Source organism: Pieris brassicae, chromosome 7 (assembly GCF_905147105.1).
Source record: "Pieris brassicae chromosome 7, ilPieBrab1.1, whole genome shotgun sequence".
NCBI lineage: Eukaryota > Metazoa > Arthropoda > Insecta > Lepidoptera > Pieridae > Pieris > Pieris brassicae.
Genome location: NC_059671.1, coordinates 974,569 through 996,965, shown reverse-complemented (window position 1 = coordinate 996,965; position 22,397 = coordinate 974,569). Strand labels below are relative to the sequence as shown.

Sequence of the window (22,397 nt, the reverse complement as noted above, 5' to 3'; positions counted from 1 at the left end):
CGTGTCGTGTTTAGCCAGTTTTATTGCAGATCTCAAATGCTTAACGGGGTAAAATTTAGTTATTATATAATTTTTTTACGTAGAAAAAACATAGGTTCAATAAAAAATATTCTTTTAATTGTATGTTTGGTAGCCTTAGTGTTCCTCTTCTTAACTTACTCTTGTCCAGATGTAATGGAATATGTCATATACTGACGGAGCAGTGTTGGCCTAGTGGATTCAGTGTACGACTGACTGATCCCTGAGGTAATGGAACATGTCAGATACTGACGGAGCAGTGTTGGCCTAGTGGATTCAGTGTACGACTGACTGATCCCTGAGGTAATGGAACATGTCAGATACTGACGGAGCAGTGTTGGCCTAGTGGATTCAGTGTACGACTGACTGATCCCTGAGGTAATGGAATATGTCATATACTGGCGGAGCAGTGTTGGCCAAGTGGATTCAGGCTCGATCCCCGGAATCCCCCCTGAGCACCAATGAACTATCTATGTGCGCGTTTGAAACTCATTTGTACGGTAAAGGAACTTCATGAGGAAACCGCCTTAAATTAAAAAAGTTTACGGCGTACCTCAGGCACAGGAGGTTGATCACTTACCTATTATACAAACGATAATAAAACATACATAAATATGAGACCCAGACGTAAAAAGGTTATAGCTAACTGATTTATTTTATTAATTTTGACAGATATCTGCTGTCTATGTATAGAGTATAGGTGACGTTATAATCAAAGAAATCTACTGGTTACTATCCCTTATAAATCACTTATAATCAATTAAACATACCTCGCACAATACCTCGGGGCGGAAGCGAGCTTACTGCGTACTATTTTACAACACTCTGGAGGACCGAATAGCCAATACAGAGGTATTCCATTACCCCATTATGCACAGCATCCTATTATATTATTATCAGCGCACGTATACGTGAATTTTTCCCTTATATCTCGATTTTCGTAATGAAATTTAAACCTAATTAGTTAACGCACTTTGCATAGAAAAATCTTTTCTGCAACAATACATTATAATGCATATTTTTGATGTTTCCATTTATTTTTAATATAATGTTGCTTTTGATAGCGATAAGCGTTAACCAGTAAGTCGTGATCAACAAAATGGTTGTGTGTTCGAATTCTAGCTGTGCACGAATGAAAAAAAACACAAAATCAAGTTATTACATCTTCTATATACGATAAAATTAGCGACGTGTGCAAAATATTCTACGTCTCAAGAAAATTCATAAATGAAAAAACATAGAAATATGTCTGCTATGAGTAACGCAGGACTTTGTACACTTATACAATCTAGAAAATTCCCGGGATACTCATTGTGTTATCTGTGCAAAAACTTCCTTCTAATATTAATTAAGGCTTTGGAATTAATAATATTAAAAACATACCAAAACAACTGAACAGCTCTTCAGCCTTTCCTACAGGTAAGGCCTTATATTATTAATCCCACTTAGATGGGCGTGCAAAATCTCGTAAACAAATCGATAAATCGCATCAGAAATCGTCAAGCACGATTGCGCCAGTGCACTACAAGTCGTTTAACCAACCAGTTGATCGATTTACATCACAGACCAGTGAGCATCCTCCCTAGTCCCTCTTATTTGCTGCACTTAATTTACTACAGTGATTGAGTATTATAGAAAATACCAGCTTATATTAGTTGACAATTGAGAAAAATATTTATGTATGTAATATTATCAGCACTTTAATGCCGTTGGTCTGAAAAGTGTAAATCGTATTGACTTGAAAATAACTCAAATATTAACAAATAAAACGTTTATTATTTATTTATTATGTACATAATCTTAAATAGATAAGAAGTTGGTGTTGTGGAAATTCAAACTGGCCACAGTATTTAAGTAAATAAGATCCCAGCTCTTCCAAGCTAATTAGTAAATTCCATAATATTTACTTTTAACTTATTACAACACGCGTGTGTGCATGAGCGAGTGTGTGGGTCCATGTAAGTTAAAAAGGAGGTGTGGGGGTGCAGGTGAGTGTGTGAGTGTATTGTGTAACATATTAGATACCAGGAGCATCTCCCTCTCAGCGTTACGCAATATGTTTGCGATGAAAGCAAAACTTTGGGACAATTACATACGTTATTATCATATACAACACTTTGTCATTAAAGATTGTGGAACACCGTCCTGGTTATAGCCCCGCATTTTTACGTTTATTCGAGATACTAACTAGCTGTTACAAAATGTTATGACCTAGTACAGTAGATTTCGCTTATAACAACGATGACGGGAACACTCTAATTTCGTCCTTATATCTGGAATCGTTACAGGTAATGTTTGATATATATATGCATATATATGATAGATATGCATAGTTTATTTAAATTTATTATTGATAACATTTGCACACATATTTATTTATTTATTTTTTTTAATAAAATAGGGGGCAAACGGGCAGGAGGCTCACCTGATGTTAAGTGATACCGCCGCCCATGGACACTCTCAATGCCAGAGGGCTCGCGAGTGCGTTGCCGGCCTTTTAAGAATTTGTACGCTCTTTTCTTGAAGGACCCTAAGTCGAATTGGTTCGGAAATACTTCAGTGGGCAGCTGGTTCCACATAGCGGTGGTGCGCGGCAAAAATTGCCTTGAGAAACGCTCAGTCGTGGAACGTCGGACGTCGAGGTGATACGGGTGGAATTTTGTATTTTGCCTCGACGTCCGATGCTGAAACTCAGCTGCAGGTATTAATCCGAACAACTCCTCTGAACACTCTCCATGGTAAATGCGGTAGAAGATGCAGAGTGACCCCACATCTCTACGCAACGCCAAAGGATCGAGCCGCTCGGAGAGGGATTGGTCATCGACGATTCGAACCGCTCTTCGTTGGATACGGTCAAGTGGAAGGAGCTGGTACTGGGGAGCCCCCGCCCAGAGGTGAGAACAGTATTCCATGTGGGGCCGTATTTGCGCTTTATAGAGTTGCAAGCGGTGGCCCGGAGTGAAGTACCGTCTCGCCTTGCTGAGCACACCAAGCTTTTTGGAGGCTAATTTAGCCTTTCCCTCCAAATGACCGCGAAACTGAACGTCGTTCGATATGTCAACGCCAAGTATTCCGATGCTGGCTGTGGCTTCAAGAAGAGTGTTTTCGAAAAGAGGAGTAGCGACAAAGGGTATTTTTTTCGCGGAAAACGCGCAAACTTGTGTCTTCTTGGGGTTAAATTGGACTAGGTTTAGTCTACCCCAGTCCGAGACTCCACGTAAAAGAGTTTCGACTTCAGACACAAGTTTGTTCCGGTACTCATCGACAACTGCCCGAGAAATACCTGCCCGGCCAGTGTAAAGAGTATCCCCAGTGCTGTCGTCCGCATAGCAATGAATGTTGCTAAGTTGCAACATGTCATTGATATGCAGAAGAAACAGGGTCGGGGACAGAACACAGCCTTGTGGGACCCCAGCATTCACGGGTTTAAGGTCGGAACATGCTCCGTCGACGACGACCTTGATGCTCCGATCGGCTAGAAAGCTGGAGATCCAGTCGCATAATTTCTCAGGAAGCCCGTAGGCTGGTAGCTTCGAGAGCAGTGCTTTGTGCCACACCCGATCGAAGGCTTTCGCTATGTCCAAACTAACCGCTAGTGCCTCCCCCTTGGACTCAATTGCCTCTGCCCATCTATGAGTAAGGTATACTAGAAGGTCACCAGCTGAACGACCACGACGAAAGCCGTACTGATAATCGCTAATCAGCTGGTGGCCCTCTAGATAACTCAAGAGCTGGCCATTAATAATGGATTCCATTATTTTGGAGAACAAGGAGGTTATTGCGATTGGGCGATAGTTGGATGGATCAGTGCGATCGCCTTTTTTAGGGATCGGATGTATCGAAGCGGTCTTCCAGCACTTCGGGACAGTGCCGAGCGAGTACAGGTACCGGAAAAGGCGCGTCAGGACCGGAGCCAACTCAGGAGCACATGTACGCAGCACAATTGGAGGGATACCATCCGGCCCGCTCGACTTATGAATGTCCAAGGAAGATAGTGCTCTGCGAACAGCACGTTGCTGGAATGTGATTTCCGGCATTGAGTTATCACACCGCGAAATCGCCGGTGGTGATCTCCCCCGATCATCCAAAGTCGAGTTGGACGCAAAGAGACAGCCCAAGAGGTCGGCCTTCTCCTTCGCAGTGTGGGCGAGCGAGTCATCCTCTCTGTGCAGCGGTGGTATCGATGGCTGACAAAAATTCCCTTGTACAGCTTTGGCGAGAGACCAGAAGGCTCGAGTCCCAGAAGGGAGTTGGGCCAATCTCTCGCCAAATCTGGCGATGTGCTCTGACTTTGCCTTAGCGATTTCCCGTTTGAAGGACCTGGAGGCTGAGTTATATGCTTTTTTATGTTCGCTGGTATTGGCATCACGAGATATCGCCGCCTCCGCCCATGCATTAAAGCATTCTCGCTTTCGACGCGATGCCGCCTTGCAAGAACGCTTAAACCAGGGCTGTGACCTGCCACCGATCGGCACCGCAGAGAATGGAATAAAAAGTTCCATGCCCTGCAGAACCACTTCGGCGACAGAGGCAGCGACGGAATCTGGAGCTTCCGACGAAAAGCACATAGGCCCCCAAGGGTAGGACGCAAAGAAAGACCGCATCCCATCCCAATCTGCTGAGCGATAGTGCCAAATACGACGACAACCCGAAAAACGGGGCCGAGGAGGGCGCGTAGTAGGCACAGTACTCCGGACCACACAATGATCCGATGAACCCAATGGCGGGTCAACAGAGACTTGATAGGTCTCCGGATGTGAGGTCAGCAGAAGGTCCAACAAAGAGGGTTTATGACCATCCACATCTGGTATTCGCGTAATCGCAGGGACCATTTGTGACAGGTCGTAAGCTAAAGCAAAGTCGTGAAAGGATCTTCCCGCGTGATCGGTGGTTTCCGAACCGAGCCAATCGGCATGGTGAGCGTTAAAATCGCCAAGTATCACGATTTCAGCGGTAGGAACCCCTTCGAGCAGGGAATCTGTAGCCAATTGGATGTGCTCAATGAGTCGCTCAGTTTCGGTATTTCCGCTATGGGACCTATACAGGCATGCGTAGAATCGCGGATGGTCATCGCAGTCTACGCGCAGCCAGAGGCTAGATAGGTCCCTTCCTTCAAGCGACCCGAGGCGACGAGAACAGATATCCTCTCTGACGTACACGCAAACTCCCGCCCGCGGCACAAATGAATGTTCCAATTTGTACCCCGGGTAGGAGAGGTAGGAAGTATCAGCCGGGAAGGATATCTGAGTCTCAGTAAGGAAGAATAAGGCCGGCTTCGCAGTTTCGAGGTGAAAGTGAACCGCGTTAAGATTAGAATTGAGCCCCCTAACATTGGTAAAGTCCACTGAGAGCGTGGAAGGGGATGCCTTCGGTAAATTCTTCCGTTTGCCCCGAGATCGAAACTTATAGTTTTTTGAGCAGTTTTTGCCCACCCCAGAATACGAAGGGCAGCCTGTGCATCCACCACCGAATACTGATTGTTCCGATGATGTACGCTCAGAGGGGGATTCTCCACAGCGGAAACGTGTGGTACCCCCCTGGGGTAATCTCTGTTTAAACTGCATCTTCATATTCTGGGGGAGGGGGGAATTGATGGGCTCCGGGAGTCTCACTCACCGCACGAAACGCGAGTACAATAAGATGAACCTATTGCATCACTTCACGCCGGTTTTCTGTGAGACAGTGGTACTGCCCCGGTCGTGCCTGCCCGATTGGCTGAAGCCCGAAAGCAACAGCATGGCACTCCCACTAGTAGCATGGCACTCCCACTAGAGCATGGCACTCCCACTAGATTATTCACAGGTACATTTAAAAAATCATTTAGAATATCACTTTGTAACTGACCCATAAATTCAAAACACAGAAACGTACCTACTTCGCTGATATATATAAACAAAAGCTAGTTGCTCCACAGTTGCTGACCATATGTGTAATGTGACGCCGGTCGCAATACCTTTATGGGATTTCTATGAATTTATTACAAATGATTCTTTAAACAGTCGCTACATCCAAAGTCGCTATAGCTACATGAATTTTGTACTAAAGTATACTTTAAATTCTAGGGACCAACCAAGGTCGTAATAAATGAAATGCACTGTATTTAGAAAAATATAAAATCAAACTTACAGGATTACACAACTCAATAAACAACAATAGCACAAAAACACGACAATTTGAACAAAAACAAAACGCTCTAGTTAACCAACATGCAACAACTTTTGAAAACTATGCAAAAATTTGTAAAAATTTAAACAACACAAAAAACTTTCCCAACGTGAAAACTCACTACATCGGTAGGGACGTTTGTGAAATTGCACACATATTTTTATATGAAAAGGGTAAGGAATGGGGACACGTCTACAAATTTCCGGTTGTAGCTGGCGCAATTGCTTCATTTATGGGGCGCGACAAATTATTACACACCTTGGGATATATTATAAAAACTACTGTGTTCAACATCTGCATTGCTACTTACATAAAATGTAAGACAAAATTATTGTTTTGGTTTATCTAATCTAAAATGCGTCATGATATTACCATTTGTCCCACTATCGGTTTCGTCTTTTGTTTGTCGTTTATCGTTATCCAGGACGGACGATGTAGCGTTCCGTTTGTATGTGATTAGTCAAACAGACCGTGTCGCATCTGTCTGATTGGACGAGAGATATTGCCCAATCCCAATCAAAAGAAACACGTCATAATTTTGTCTAATAATTTATAATCACGTTTCGTTCCTGTGCAATTTCAAATACAGGTAAAATGTCGATTCAATCGTTGTCGAGGTCAATTGAATTTCCCTGCTACACAGGTGATATAATTATTACAAACAGCATCTGAGACGCGCGAAAATCTCGCTTAAAAATTTCACCTTTCAAAATGTCCACTTAGTATAATTGGGCAAAATAACATGATAATCTTGATGGATGCCAAGAATTCTCGGAAACTCGATAAAACAATTTATAAAGGTAAATCTCGGGGGCTAAGAGAATTGAAAATATATTGAGTGGTGAAACGATGTCCCTAGATTATCCAACTTTTTCAATTTGATGAATGAGCTGAAGCGAGAATTCTCTCCAATGTGTCACACATTTACGTATGACTTTTATTGATGTGATTTCACATTGTTCTTTTTCTTTTGTTTACTATACAATGACAATGAAAACATTTGCAGTTCTTGTTAATCAAGAACCTTTTATTCCATATGTGTTTACTTAAAAACAACCCAGGCATCGCCAATTAAAATAGAAATTTCGATCAATTGTTATTAACATATACTAGAAATGATAAAAAAGTATTTCTCAATTACCATCCAAAAGGGTCTTTAAACCTGCAATCAACCAGATAATTATTGTAAATTAAATCAAAGCAATAAAAAAAATTTCAAAGGTGGCTTTGGCCGCAGTCGCTTAAATGCTTTTAAGCATGTTTGCCTTTAAATCATTGTTTAAAGATAAGTGAGATGACCAAACAGTGTTAGGGAATACGAGTCCCAACCCTTAAGCCGTGAATTCGAAACCTGACTGTGCACCAATGGATTGTTCTTTCTATACGCGCAATAACATTTCGTTCATCAGCGATCATGTTTTAGGCACAGACTAAATATAGAACTATTTGATAGATTAAATAGAAAAAAACACTTTTTAATCGGATGCTGATGAAGCTATGTATTATTATTATAAAATTATTTACATAATTTTAAATTTAAATTTTTCCGAAGTTTTGCGTGCTTTACAGCGTGCGTGGTCACGGTGACTGAAGACAAAAGGTGTTGAATGTCAAAAGTATCACAGCTGTAGAGAAAGTTGTGTTATCTGTATTTATTTCCCCGGAGTTGATATCGATTAAAAGATGACGGGTTTTTGCAGAAATGACACACGGTGTCCTCAATTTTCGCGGATTGTTTGTCTTTGGTTTTAATTTGGATATTATTGGATTGGACCCATTACATTTAAAATGATATGAATAATTATAAGTTTATAATAATAATACATAGCTTCAATCCGTGTAAAATGTGTTTTCTTAATGTGTAAAAGCTATGCCATTAACAGTTGTGTTATTATTAAATAGATTAAAATAGTAGTAGGATAAACAGATGCATAAATCTGAAGCCATAATAGTTGTTGCCAGTAATTACAATTGTCTAACAAAGAATCTTTGCTTAGTAATGATATTTACGTACACACAAAACTTGTGGGAGAGCGTCCGAGCAAATCAAATTAAATTTCACGCTCCGCGCGTCTCGTAAACATTTGCTTTCACTCTAATGAGTTCCAAACTTTGCTCCTTTGTAAGATTACGCCAAAAATTGTGAAAAACTTTTGCTTTGGTCCCACGGTGAACGTTGTTTGACGTGGACATAGATTACTTAGGACGAGATGTCACCAATTAACAAGGACGATATATTACATAATGTATAAAAATTGCTTTTATGTACAATGTGTGTTTCAAATCAAAGCTTTCCTTTATACCGGAGCAAAAGGACACATGATGTCAAGTGACACCGCCCACAGACACTTACACTGAGAGAAAACTGACAAGTGCGTTGCCGGTCTTCTAAGAATTGTTACACTATTTTATTGATGGATCCTAACTTATATTGGATCGGAAATAACTCGATGGGCTTATTAGATATAAAAAGTGCCATAAGAAACTCTCAGTTGTGGAACGAACATCGAGGTGTTAAAGCTAAAACATCATATATAGGTTAAAAGTATTACAATAATTTTGTACTATGATATAAATAAATTATTATCCTGCTACTCTACTGCTCTATGGATGATTTTTTTTTTATATTTAGGACTATAGGACAGTCCTAGCCAGATTTTTTTTTAAATATATCGGCATTAGGCACCATTTAAATGGTTTAGAAAGAATATATCTATAGCGTAATAAAAGTGCATAAATCAACGTTAATCGACATCGATAGTAACCTATAACAAATAAAAATACACAGACTGATATAATCTAGTATGACATAACAGACAGATAACAAGACATTTTTTAATCTGCCGCGTTTATAATCTATGTCATAATAACCGACTTCCGTCACGCGTGTCCCGCGCAAAGTTCATACTTTTCCATCTGTTTACTTCGGAGAATTAAAACTTAGGCTTAAGTTCTTTTTTATTGCAAACATTTCCCTTCTTAACTCGAAATGGTTGGTATATTAAAGTTTGGATAACATACCACTTGTGAAACGACTGCTTATTTTAGTTTTTAATGCGATTTTCTCTTTTCCGATTTGTAAAGGAATATTTTAATGTTTTATTGCTTTAAAAGACTAGAATTCGAAGAGTGCTTCATATGCATTGTTGCGCTTTTTATTAGGGCATCTTTAAGACATACAACAAAAATATTAATAGTTTACAAAAAGTAATTTTAAATTAAATTGAATTCAAATATAATTATATTATAACACATTTTTCAGAAATACACCAATAACCATATCGCAAAAGGCTACTGAACCGATTTTGATGAATTAAACTGTTTCCTAATAAACCTGATTCTAATGATAAGGAATCCTTTGATGACGGACGTAACGTGACTTTTAGTTTCCGAGAAATACCTTAACACGTGCTTGGAAAACTAAATAGATAATCATAATTAAATTACTCAATTACAAAAATATCAAATTTATTATATTATGATATGTATGACGCATCTACATGCCCCTTTTCATACTTGTCGAATCTTTTATATTATGGATTGATATTAGTAATAATTTAGTATGTTGAATTAACGTGAGACCTACCTGCCACACACCCCTTCGCCTTAGATTAACGGCATTAAACACGCTCTCAGGGCAAGATTCATATCAGACTTAGCGTGAACTATGACTCCCGTATGTCAAATCCAATACATTTACGAGATTACAGACTTAGCTCAAAGTCTTACAAAATGTTTCATATTTACGTTATTTTCGTTCTGAATTAATAGTGTTTTTAGTGTTTAAAAACTAAACTTAACTATCAAATATACAGTAATATTACCTTAAGCTAAAACTTTATTATTAATAAAAAGAAATTTAAAAAATTTAGTCTCTGTGTCAGTTTAACTTTAACGTTGGCAGCATTTCCTCCCTGTATTGCTATACTTATTTGTTGAGCTAGGAGGGTACCAGATCTGACGTCATCGGTACTATCTGTCTGTCTCCAACTTAATTCTCTAATTAACGAAACTGCACAGGACTTGAACCCCACGGTCCAAGAGTCTCTACTCCCAAGGGAACAAAATCAAAGTTGGAGGTAAGACTCTTATTAGCCGTTTATTATTAAAATAGTACATTTACCTATATACATTCGTATGTACAAATGCAAATAAATATTTATTAAAAAACATTAATTGCATTTAAAATTGGCATTATTCATGAAGCTAGTACTAATTAAAGAGCAGTATTGTGAACAAAATTTCACGGCAACTGTGCCGATTGTGGCTTTAACAATTTACGCAATATACGAGCCGGTCAAAATAATTATCCGAAATTTATATTTTAAAGTATTCAGTGGTTTTGGTTGACATCAAAAACTGTGTGTCGTTGTATATGTCAAAATTTATTATGATCGCGAAAGCATGTCTGGAAACAAGAATTTTTCACGATAATCATAAAGACAAAAATGAAAACGCAAAACAAGAAGGCGGTTGGTTCATTTAGATAAGTTTTTTTTTTTAATTATACTTATTTTGGCGCGTTAGGGAAAAATTATGAGACTATTTTTTAACGATGCGTAGGCACACCGATAAAAATACACAAAAAACCACACGCTAAAGTAAAACATTTTATACAAAAAAAAAATTCATTTCTTTAATTGTCATTTTCTTTGTGGTATTTAAATAAACTTTATTTAACAAGATGATGCGCAATAATACAACTTTCAGTGTAATAAATACCTTTTTTCTATTGCTAGTGTCGTTTTTTCTACAATCGTAGTATAAGGCGAAAGATAAAAAAATTAAAAAGATTTTTATTTTGTTACGCCATAGAAGTATAACATCTAACGCGTGTACATACGTACACACACATGTTTTTTATTTATTCCTTGAACTCTGAGGAAGGTTTTTATGGAGTCATAATTCAAAATAATCCCGAAAAGCGAACAGTATCTATCTAGCATAGCTAAATTGTCAATTTTAATCGTACTAAGGTGAAACGATGTTCTCGAGGGTAACTAGGCGAAAATAAAAATCTTGCTAATAGATATCGTGATAATATATTCTATGGACTTAAATAATATATGGAATATTATATGGCTTCTGAATATTATGCTGTCCTGTTCCAGATGCAGCAACTCCGCAGTCGCAACACTCCGCTCCCTAACATTTATCTTCAGGATTTATTCCTTCTACCAACACGCAGTTTACCCTGAATTTTACCTATTATAATTAAGTGAATGAGGTGATGGCGGTCATGGCGTATATACGTGGCCCAGCTAACCAACTTTCCGTTGTTTAATGTTCTCCATAAGTTTTTTCGACATTCCAACTCTTTTAAGAACATGCGACAGTAGTACGTCATCTCAAATGCTTCTAAGCGCCGGCGGAGCTTTAATTGTCCAAGCTTCTTTCAGCCATATGTAACAAAAGAGAACTCGGACTTGGAGTTTAATATCATATTGATATAGGATAAACTTATTGAAGTTTTTGCTATTAACTTTTAATGGGCGACTATGAGTTCGTAGTAGTAGGAACGTTCTCAAAATGTCTAATAAATTTTAAAAAATAATACATTTGCGAAGTACCCACTTGGCGTAACTTCATACTTTGCAACTAGTTACCACCTGCTATTTTCTCGACTTTTATTACTTGTGAAAACTCCGCGTAAAATTTATCACGTAAAAAAGTAGGTCGAATTAAAAATAGGTTAATGAAATTTTTTATCGTTCGGGGAATTAGATGAAATTTTGACAGTTTCAAAGTTGAAGTTTAATTTTTTTTTATGGTAAGTTTGCTTGTCCTCATAATATTATCTTTGGTTTATGCTAGTTCTACTAACGGCTATTAAACGTTATAATAGACAGTCGCTACAATTACTGAGAAATATTTATTAATGTATTTACACTGGTTACCTTAGTTATTAGGCATCGGGCCTTATAGCTAATAAGTGATTTCTTCCAGGCAACCCTAGCATTGAAAAATATAAAATAAAGGGTTAAGTATGAAGTGCATAAATAATTTAAAAAAAATAACATCTAACACTAATCTAAAAAATAATAATATTAACAAAAGTGTAAAGGCTAATCCTTAGATAAATTAGTCACAATTAATATTTATATATGTAGCTTATTACACGACAGAAGATAAATGCTCAAAAAGAAGATTTTTGAATAAATTTAAATACTGAGCTCGTCTGATATCAAAAGGTAAGGAGTTCCAAAGCAGGATTCTTTGCAAAGTAAAGGAAGAGTGATAGAATTCAGTTTGTTGAGTAGGGGTTTCATGAATTAAATTGTCATGGGAACGCAAATCAAAACTACCGCCAGAAAATAACATAAAATTTTGCTATAAGTTACTAGTGTTAGCTTCTAATATTTATTTAATTAAATTCTAAACATTTTTATGAAACATATTGTTAAGAATCTTGCTACAGTGCGCGTGTCCGCCATTACACCGGGACACCATCTCCGGTTCGTGTGTCAAAGTCAAATCGACAATTGTCATCCTTCTTTGATTGACACCGATTTAGCGCGAACAGTATCTAAAAAAAATTGTCTACCCATAAAGATATTTTACACTAAAATAATTGGTATGTTTATTTTTAACAGCTTAATATGCCTAAACTCGTTTAAATACAGTAGGATAAAGTAGTAGGAACTTCATAAATTAACATTTATAGATAGAAACTAACTTTATTTGTTAATTCAGAACTGCAAGAACAACATCGTATTCATCAAACTTTGTGACGGCGACATATCCGCAGTTCGAGTAGTTTGTGTATATTGTGTTACACTTCACTTACTAAGCCCCTGTATTTACTGATATTGATATAGCGTAGGATGACAATTACTCGATCGCATAGATAAAGAGGCTAGAAGACTCTAAAACGCGAGTTTTCTGGCACAAAAATTACGCACTTTTTGCCGTAGACAGCTTTGTAACTCATGAATGAATAATTTTATAGCGACCCAGTGATTATGTGCAAAACTATTTTTATGGAAATGTTTTATTCAATACTTTGTCAAAACCCGCAAGATACTAGAGACTATTTTTCGAGTTCGGAATCCTCTTTAGCCTTTCCAGACTTCTTGACCGCTTCTTGTCGTCAAGGTGTGCTCTTTGATTTGCTATTTAGTCTTATTACTCTTACTATGTCTACATATTCGTATGAACAGTTGTAAACTTAGATTTATCATATATATATGTATATTTAATGTATTTTACAAAACGTATATTAGACAGAGTTACTATTAATAGTTAATTTAAAAATGTTATTGAGTAAGAAAAGCAATAGTGTTCTTTTAGTATATTTGGGACTAATCCAGCTTTGATGAATTAGTAATTTAGACCGTCAAATTCAGATTCTCTACATCGTTGTTACCAATAATATGCGACACAGCCACCGAATTTCCCCCGAGCGCTATACACAACAAGCCACGAAGAAGAATAACCCAAGTGAATGCAAAATGAAAATTATCATACAAATTCCCTTTCTTATATGAACGGTGCTGTTACTGTCGCGAAATATGCAAAAATATGGAGCCATGCTATATTAAAGTAAATAGCACCCGTATAGCTCTATATATATGTGTATATATATATATATATATATGTAAAGTATTTATGGCGAATCTACATTACACAATAGCTCATTACTTTCGAGGTGCACGTGAAGTATAATTTAGTAATTTTATTAATAAACAAATAATTTACAAGACAAACAAAATCTTCACAAGTAACCTGTCCCTTTAAAAATGGTTAGTAGTTGGCCTAGTGGGTTGAGTGTGCAACTCTTATCCCTGAGATTGTAGGTAACGACCCTGGCTATGCACAATAGACTGCTTCTATTGATGAAACTCACTCGTACAGTGAAGGAAAACATCGTGACTGGCTTAGCCCAAGAAGTCGACGGGGTGTGTCAAGCACAGAAGCTAATCGCCAACTTGCCTATTACAAATAAAAATAATCACAAAACAGATTACAAGATCTGAGGCCAAGATCAATGCTTTTTCCATAGACAATATTTATCTGTAATTAAGTCCTATTATGGCACAGGGCAGCGAGAAAGAATCCTATCTAATATGTACATGTAGGATTTTTTATTCCTTTACATAGATATAAGATTATTCGAAGCAAACTGTGTTTTTAAACAAAAAAAAACTGCATTGAATGATTTTAAGTGTCAATCGCTTCTGTACAGAGCATTAAACATTTCAAAATCGTAATTTACTTCCACAGTTCGAATTCAATTTATTGTACAACGAATATTATGATAGTCGAATGTGTTTTGAATAAATTGTTGTTCCAAAAATCAAAAACGATGATGCTGAATAGCCACACTGTGACCTGTCAATAACAAAGGGGTTAACGTTGCAATTTTGTATTTTTATTCCTGCCCGTCGAAAAGAGAAATATGAAAATATTTTGCAAAATAAAGCGATTCATGCGGAGTTTTGTTGTTTTGGCGACATATTTGCATGTGATTTTTAACGTACTGTTATATTCGGTCTATGGATGGTACGGCCTTATTATAGTACATTTTAACCGTATTAGAGCAGTGTTGGCCTAGTGGCTTCAGCGTGCGACTCTCATCCCTGAGGTCATAGGTTCGATCCCCGGCTGTGCATCGATTTTCGATTTTCGTTCTATGTGCGCATTTAACATCAGCTCGAAGGGTGAAGGAAAACATCGTGAGTAAATCGGCTTGCCTTAGACCCAAAAAGTCGACATCTTGTGTCAGGCACAGGAGGCTGATCATCTACTTGCCTATTCAATTAACAAATGATCATGGAACAGATACAGAATCTGAGGCCCAGACCTAAAAAGGTTGTAGCGCCATGTATTAATTTATTTTATTCAGCCGTATTATCGGCTCCTTTCGTTCCACCACACCATACATTAAACCCCTTTCTCCATTGCTTTGGAGTCTTCTAGTTTCTCCGTATCAATTTAAACTCCGTTATAAATAATTAAGTAAAATTTCTTATTATTTTAATTGCAATTTTATATGTTTTGGCCAGAGTAGCTCGACCGGAATGGACGTTTTCCCGGAACTAGCGCAATTTTCATTATAATAAAGATTTTTCTTTATTTTCTGTCTTTCAGATGAAAACGCCATGTCATGTAAATAAAGTCTTTTTTCTGAATACATTTATTAAACATCAATATAAAATATCAGTATTCTCTCTTAAGACTACTATTAATATAATACATAAATGCATAAATACAAACTAAATTATTGAAAATTATTTTAATAAGATTCTCACAGATTCAAGGAATTAACTTTGGCTTATTATTATACCTACTTACAGACTAATTTAAGTAAATTTATTGCTTATGTTCATTACTGGCAACAATAAAAATAAAAATTCAAAAGTAGAATACTATTATATACTTAAGGTGTTGCCATTTTGTATCAGGTTCCAAAAGCTACCATTTGTAGTTGTATTCTATATTTAAAAAATTGTTACGTTATCTTTGTTCCATAACTTAGACAAGTTACTTTTACTTTTGAAGTGAATGGCAGTATGTATGTCGTGGAATACTCAAATTTTAATAGACTCTCAACGCGCATAAACTTAAGTCTAACGAAAGACATTACACATTGAAAGCATTTTATTAAATGCAAGGTTTCACTGTATAAAAGCTGCAAAAGTATTCTCAGCAATTAATAAAGTTTAAAGATGCCACTGTTTTGCCACAGATGGCGCTAAAATAAGCCTATGTTACGTGTTGTACAATATATAACTAATAATTAGTTCGAAACGCTCCGCAAAACATTCATATTAGGTAAGTGAAATTAATAAAGCTATTTATGACAACATGTTTCAATTTATATCAACAGATGGCGCTTAACTAAAACTCGTCATGTCTGGCGAGTGCCTCGCCGAAGTCTGTGGCCTGTGAGCCAACAAAAAGGTCGTATTTATCAAGGACTTCCTCCTTCGTCAGTTTCTCATCGGCGTCACCGTCAGCTTCGAAGACGAGATGGCGTGCCTCAGCCTCAGCGTGGTCAAATTCGGGTGGAGCTATCCAGTCCTTCACTTCTGTTTCATCCATGTAGCCATCTTTGTTTGTGTCTCTGAAAGATGTTGTTATGATAGTAATCTGTGACATTTAACGCTAATCATTCTATAAAATATAAAAATGTTGACTAAATAATTAAATTATTTTTTTAAGTTCTGGGTTGAGTTACAACAATTGTTTCGTGACGGTACAAGACTCTACATTTTCTTTAAACCAAAGTAAGAAAAAAAGACATCAGTCAGTTCCATACCCACAACGACATATGCCCCACATAACATTTTTTTCTAACATTTTTTCAAAATAAACTTAAGAGTATGTACCTGTAACCAGTGAACTGTTCCCTCTCCTGTTTCACCCAATCAGGTTCATCATCAACACTCTCTCCGTCTTCAGGCTTGTACATGTCTCCGATGTACTCTTCAAGGGACACCTTGCCATCCTACAATCATATTTTATTGCATATAGGAAATCAAGATAAAATTGACTTATTTTTATGTGTGCCTTTTTAGCCTGTGGCCAAAAACAAATGATAGGATCCAGAAAATATAAGTGTATTAATCATGGCGGCAGTTTTAGCAGAAAAGTTTAATTTCTCTATAAAAAATCTCTCACATATAGTTAGAAAAACGTGCAGGGCCAGATTACAAATGCAACTCTCAAGATTAGAGCACCAATAATTTCGACACCTTTAACAGATCTCTCTTACCAGACCTATCAGCCTATAAGTTCTTGACTACAATCATTTTACTAAGAATGACAAATATAATCATCAAATCAAGCCGGTCTTTGCTCCGATTTCAGCACAACTAATCATCCTCACAAGATAGAACTGGTTACTCCCAAATATGTGGAGTTTAATAGGTAATACATGGAATTTATTGAGTTCACAAAAGCATCCGACACTATAAATGGTAGGTAACTTAGGCAGACTCACAGACCAACCACCGATGGATATTTTGGAAAAAGCAGATTTAAGCCAGTTTCTAATACTACTAACTAATAAATAGTGAAACATAAATAATCCAGTGTAAATATTGGAGTAACTAACAGGTTTACTATTATTATTAATTATAATTAAAAAATTAAATAAATCAATGGCGCTACAAACTTTTTAGGTCTGGGCCTCAGATTTTGTATCTGTTTCATGATCATTTGTTAAACGAATAGGCAAGTAGGTGATCAGCCTCCTGTGCCTGACACAAGACGTCGACGTTTTGGGTCTAAGGCAAGCCGATTTACTCACGATGTTTTCCTTCACCGTTCGAGCTGATGTTAAATGCGCACATAGAAAGAAAATCCATTAGTGCACAGCCGGGAATCGAACCTACGACCTCAGGGATGAGAGTCGCATGCTGAAGCCACTAGGCCAACACTGCTCAATAATTAAAAAATAGCGACACCATTAAATGTTAAAAAAAAATTCTTACGTTGTCCTTATCAATATCTTCCAATGTCTCAAGAACAACTACATCCCTCATGCCGGAGTGATCTTCAGGATGGAGGAATGATGCAAATTCAGTCCTGTTCAATGCATCGTCTTGATTTCCATCTGAAAATAATAAATCACTTTTCATAGACAATTCATAAAAATCCATATTATTATTGTACCGACACAGACTACTAGGGTGTTCAATAAGTACTGCGATACATTCTCCTTGGAAAGAGACATTAAATATAAAGAAAAAAAAATTAATTCTCTTTAGATTTTGAAATTAGAAGTCATTTGTTTGCGTCGAATCGGAACGTGATGAAAACATTGCTCGATATTTACACCTTTATAGGAAGTGTCCATAATATTATCGTGATGCGCAGAAACAAATTTCATAAACTTGCCGTCCTTTGCATCGATTTATTACTTTGGACCAAATAGAGTCACTATTATGACTCGGAAACGAAAAAAACAGTCCATGACCTAAGTCCCAAGAAAAATATTTAAGGCGTCTCATGGGCTACTGTACAGCCAAGCGGTGGTTATGATCGAATACCTTAATTAATACGGAATACGCAGGAAAAATAACAATATGTTGTGCTCGCTAAACTTGTTACGCGAGTCTAGAGATATTCACCGGACCTAGCTCCTAGTGCTAGGAACATCTCAGAGGGCATACATTTAAAGATGTCACCGCTGCAAATGATTATTTAAGGGATCAGAGATGACTACATAAAAAAAATTATTAAAAGATAATCCGTCATTTTTATTATCATCTGATCGTTAAGATGAATTACATGAAAGTTTCTCCTAGCAGTAAATGAAAAAAAATAATGTACAATTGAATAAAGTATTTTCTATCACTCCTACTTTACTGTATCCTACCATAGCAATTCATATCAGACGAGCCCAGTCTTTAAATTTAATTAAAAATCTTTTTGAACTATTTTCTTCTGCCTCATAATTAGCTACTACTTATATATATTAATTGTGAGTCAATTAACCTTTGGCAGAGCTTTTACATGTCTATTTATACATATTATTATTTATATTTTTTTTTTGATTTTATTCTATTTAATTTTAGTTATAGTTGCATGTTATTTTGAGTTTTTTTTTACCTTTAAGTGTTTCTATTTTTTATTGTTCCATATTAGGGTTGCCTGGAAGCAATTGTTAGCGATAAGGCCGCCTGTTGCCTAATAACTTGTGTAACCTCCTTTTTTATATGTATGATGTTATTTATTTATTTATTTACACTTCGTTACACTACAATATAAAAAAATAACATAATAAAATCAAAAGGAGGGCAACTGGCGGCCTTATCGCTTACGAGCGATCTCTTCCAGGCAACCACTGATTTTGTATATTGAGGTAACGAACTATAAATAAAAAAACAATGGCGCTAGAACCTTTTAGGTCTGGGCCTCAGATTTCTATATCTGTTTCACGGTCATTCGTCATTCTAATAGGCAAGTAGGTGATCAGCCGCCTGTGTCTGACACACGCCGTCGACTTTTTTTTGGGTCTAAGTCAAGCCGGTGTCCTCACGATGTTTTCCTAGTGTGAGCTAATGTTAAATGCGCACATAGAAAGAAAATCCATTGGTGCACAGCCGGGGCTCGAACCTACGACCTCAGAGATGAGAATTGCCCACTAAAGCCACTAGGCCAACACTGCTCCAATTAATAAATAAAGTAGCCAAATATTGACTGAATGTTTTAAAATTATTATTATTATGTAGATAACCACACTAGTCGCTTAATAAGCTGATGAGCTCGTATTTGCGGATTTGGAGAAATTATCCAACCTGTTTTTAAATTTCACTAATTACCGGAAGCCTATTACAGACATCCACTACTCGGTTTGAGAGAAAGTTCTTTAGGGAATTTGTATTATGTTGAGTGCTCAAATGCCCCTCAAATGTGTGTTACTACAACTACACTTAAAATAAAGAGCTTATACTCTAGATTTTGGATATTTAAACAGTATGTACTTTCCCAATCTGGTGTGACAAAAGCTTGTGGAAGCTGTGCTTTAGTGTAGGCAAACTTCAATAGGTTATAATTTTTCTTTATAAGGAGAAAATAAAAACTACATGACATGAATTCGAGCTTATAAGAACTGACTTACCAGCATAGTGCCACCGCCTGCGGTCTCTCTTCATGAGGTTTCTGTAGGCAAATCCTTCAGAATTTGAGCTGAGCTCACTACTGGTCATCTCATCCATAAAGCCATACACAGTCTTTCTGTATGCCTGTAATGATTATATCTGTTTGAATTTATACTCAATGGGGTATGAGAAGAAAAGATCAATGTTAAATATTAATCTCGGAAAAGTTACTTTGATTTAATCAAAATACTGCAAAAAAAAATTTTCCTTTACTCCTATGAATATTAAAAACTACAATAACATGTAATCGTAACGCACAACGGACCTATTGAGAGTCTAAGTGACGACACTGAGTCCACAAACCAAATCATGTTATCATAGAATTGTTATTTGCGTATTTATTTCATATGTAAAATAATTTTATAACTAAATATATGATGAATATGGCTTGGCACAGAATAGGTAACACAATGTACACTTATGAATGTCTAAAAAATTTACATTTACTGTAGAAAGAAAGAGAAGAACTTGTAATAAACTCTCCGCTAGTCTTTTAAATCACCAAGTTTTTTTTTTATTACACAACATTAGCCCCCTGTACCTTACCTACGCCGTCGACTTTTCGAGTCTAAGGAAAACCGGTATCCTCACAATGTTTTCCTTTAACATTCGCGCGAATGTTAAAAGCGGACATAGAAAGAAAGTCCATGGTTTCCATGGTCCCGGCAAGAGCCGGGGCTCGAATCTAAGGCCTCAGTGATCAGAATTGCATGCTGAAGCCAACACTTAGCCTTACTTTTACTAACTAAAATACTAACCTCCCAGCTAACAGTTTCTGTATTTTCTGGGTTGTGCTGCTTCCAATGTCTATCGACATCCTCGTCAATGTAACGTTTCTGTGTGTAACGAATCCAGTCTTTTAACTCAACAAGAGTCACAAATCCATCATGGTCGGAGTCAATCTTATCAACTATTATTCTGGAAACATATGTGTTCTGATAACAGGGTCAATACACCATGATAACATTTAACAAAAAAAGAATTAATTATCTAAAAGATAACAATGTTAAATAATAAAATTTATCTTGCTACATTTTTTTAAACATTTATATGTATAATTAGTCTAGAGACTAGAATCAAAATAATTTAAAAAGGTTAAGAAATAATAGATTGGTTAAAAATTATATGCTATCACACAATTTTCACCTAATTACAGACTGTAAAGTAAACATGTGCAAAGTAAACACATAGTTCAAGTTATTAATAGATATGAACACATCTCTGCAAACACAGATTTTCAGCTTATCTTGATATAAAATAAGCAAATTAAGGATGGAATTATTATCTATGGATTACCTTTTTCTCTGTGCTATAAAATAAATAGACACAATGGGAGGTAATGGATGTACTACTTGGATTTTGATTTAATTAGAAATCGGTAAAAACAAAAAGTTAAAGTAAAAAGAATAATATTATTTTTAAAAAATACAGATTTATTTTTACAAACAAACAAATTATTTTAAATATATTACTAAAATTATATACTTTATTCATATACATATTTTATTTTAAAAATTATATGTGAGCAAAAAAAACAAAACTTTAAACTTACCCAAGCCTCCTTTTACTTTCCTCTGGTGGTAACTGATCAAAGGTTTTGGCTTGGTCTTCTCCAAGGAATGCATCATGATCAAACTGTTTGTTATGATGTTCATTTCTATAGTGCTCTGCATCGGAAAGATGATCCATCATCCTTTTAGTTTCTTCAGGATTTGGAACTCCTCCAAACACGGCCGTAATAGCCAATGCTATGTATAATAAAGTCAACATTTTTCTAAAAAAATAAGATTTAAAAGAATTAGATGCAACTGTATTAACTATATACATATATATGTATTTATTAAAAATCTGAATAAATGAATAAAATCTGTTTGCCTTTAAGTTGTTTGGAATGGTAAATTTGTTGTTAGCTAAACTTTACTTATCATAGTTTAGACAATTAATTTAACTGTACCATTATATAAATTACACTATCTAAAAACAAAGGTAATTTTTATTCACCTTAATATACGATAAGCAAGAAGTGAAGTTATTTTTTACTCCAAAGATAATCAAACTAAGCTAACACAAGTTCCAACTAAAAGGCAACACGATAAAACAACTTACATTCTTGCGGTGACCTACTCCGCTTTAAAAGTTTAAACGAATCAACTGATTTATTAAGTTGCCTAGTTGGAAACAGCCACGTCGACAAAGAACACGCAATCTTCCTGCTTAGTCTATTCCCGAATCCCGATAGTTAATTTATATCCTAGTAAAGTAAAGTAGGCGTATATATTTAACCGGCCGCCAGCCGTGATTTGTCATTTCTCAATTATTAGTTCCATAGAATAAAAAGCTCTGGAATTGACAAGTTAACAGATAAAAAATGCAATTTTCTCGCAAGATAAGAAATAAATTACATATTTCAAAAAGATTGGCTGTTAAAATTGATAAACATAAAGCCTAAATATTGCCACCTGCCATTAAACATGATCCATAGCTAGTCATTTTTATTTTCACTTTGCTTGACACAGAAAGTCCGTCGGATTATGGATAGTCATTGAACAATGACATATTAGTACAACATTAAGCTAGTGCCTAGTATTGACATTGATAGTTGAT

The 22,397-nt window shown here is 36.2% G+C and overlaps 1 protein-coding gene across 2 annotated transcripts; it reads right to left on the bottom strand.

The window, feature by feature from the left end:
* Window positions 1–15,346: 15,346 nt before the first annotated feature.
* Window positions 15,347–22,097, bottom strand: LOC123712329 (calumenin-B). 2 transcript variants are annotated; one of them, XM_045665354.1, is made up of 7 exons: window positions 21,795–21,893; window positions 21,346–21,567; window positions 20,552–20,711; window positions 19,754–19,877; window positions 17,622–17,743; window positions 16,515–16,633; window positions 15,347–16,249 (listed from the first exon to the last, which is right to left on the bottom strand). In XM_045665354.1, the coding sequence occupies exons 2-7, from the start codon at window positions 21,561–21,563 to the stop codon at window positions 16,024–16,026; spliced, it is 969 nt and encodes a 322-aa protein (XP_045521310.1). In that variant the 5' UTR covers window positions 21,564–21,567; window positions 21,795–21,893; the 3' UTR covers window positions 15,347–16,023. The 2 variants fall into 2 exon arrangements, with proteins under 2 accessions (XP_045521310.1, XP_045521309.1); XM_045665353.1 differs by lacking the exon at window positions 21,795–21,893 and adding an exon at window positions 21,900–22,097 and having other exon boundaries at window positions 15,348–16,249.
* Between the last annotated feature and the right edge of the window lie 300 nt (window positions 22,098–22,397).

Excerpts from the sequence above, each read along its gene's own strand:
- LOC123712329 (XM_045665353.1), bottom strand. The coding sequence starts at position 21,563 with ATGTTGACTTTATTATACATAGCATTGGCTATTACGGCCGTGTTTGGA. Across the intron at positions 17,744-19,753 it reads CAGGCGGTGGCACTATGCTG|ATGGAAATCAAGACGATGCA; the intron begins GTAAGTCAGTTC and ends TATTATTTTCAG. Across the intron at positions 16,634-17,621 it reads AAGATATTGATAAGGACAAC|GATGGCAAGGTGTCCCTTGA; the intron begins GTAAGAATTTTT and ends ATATGATTGTAG.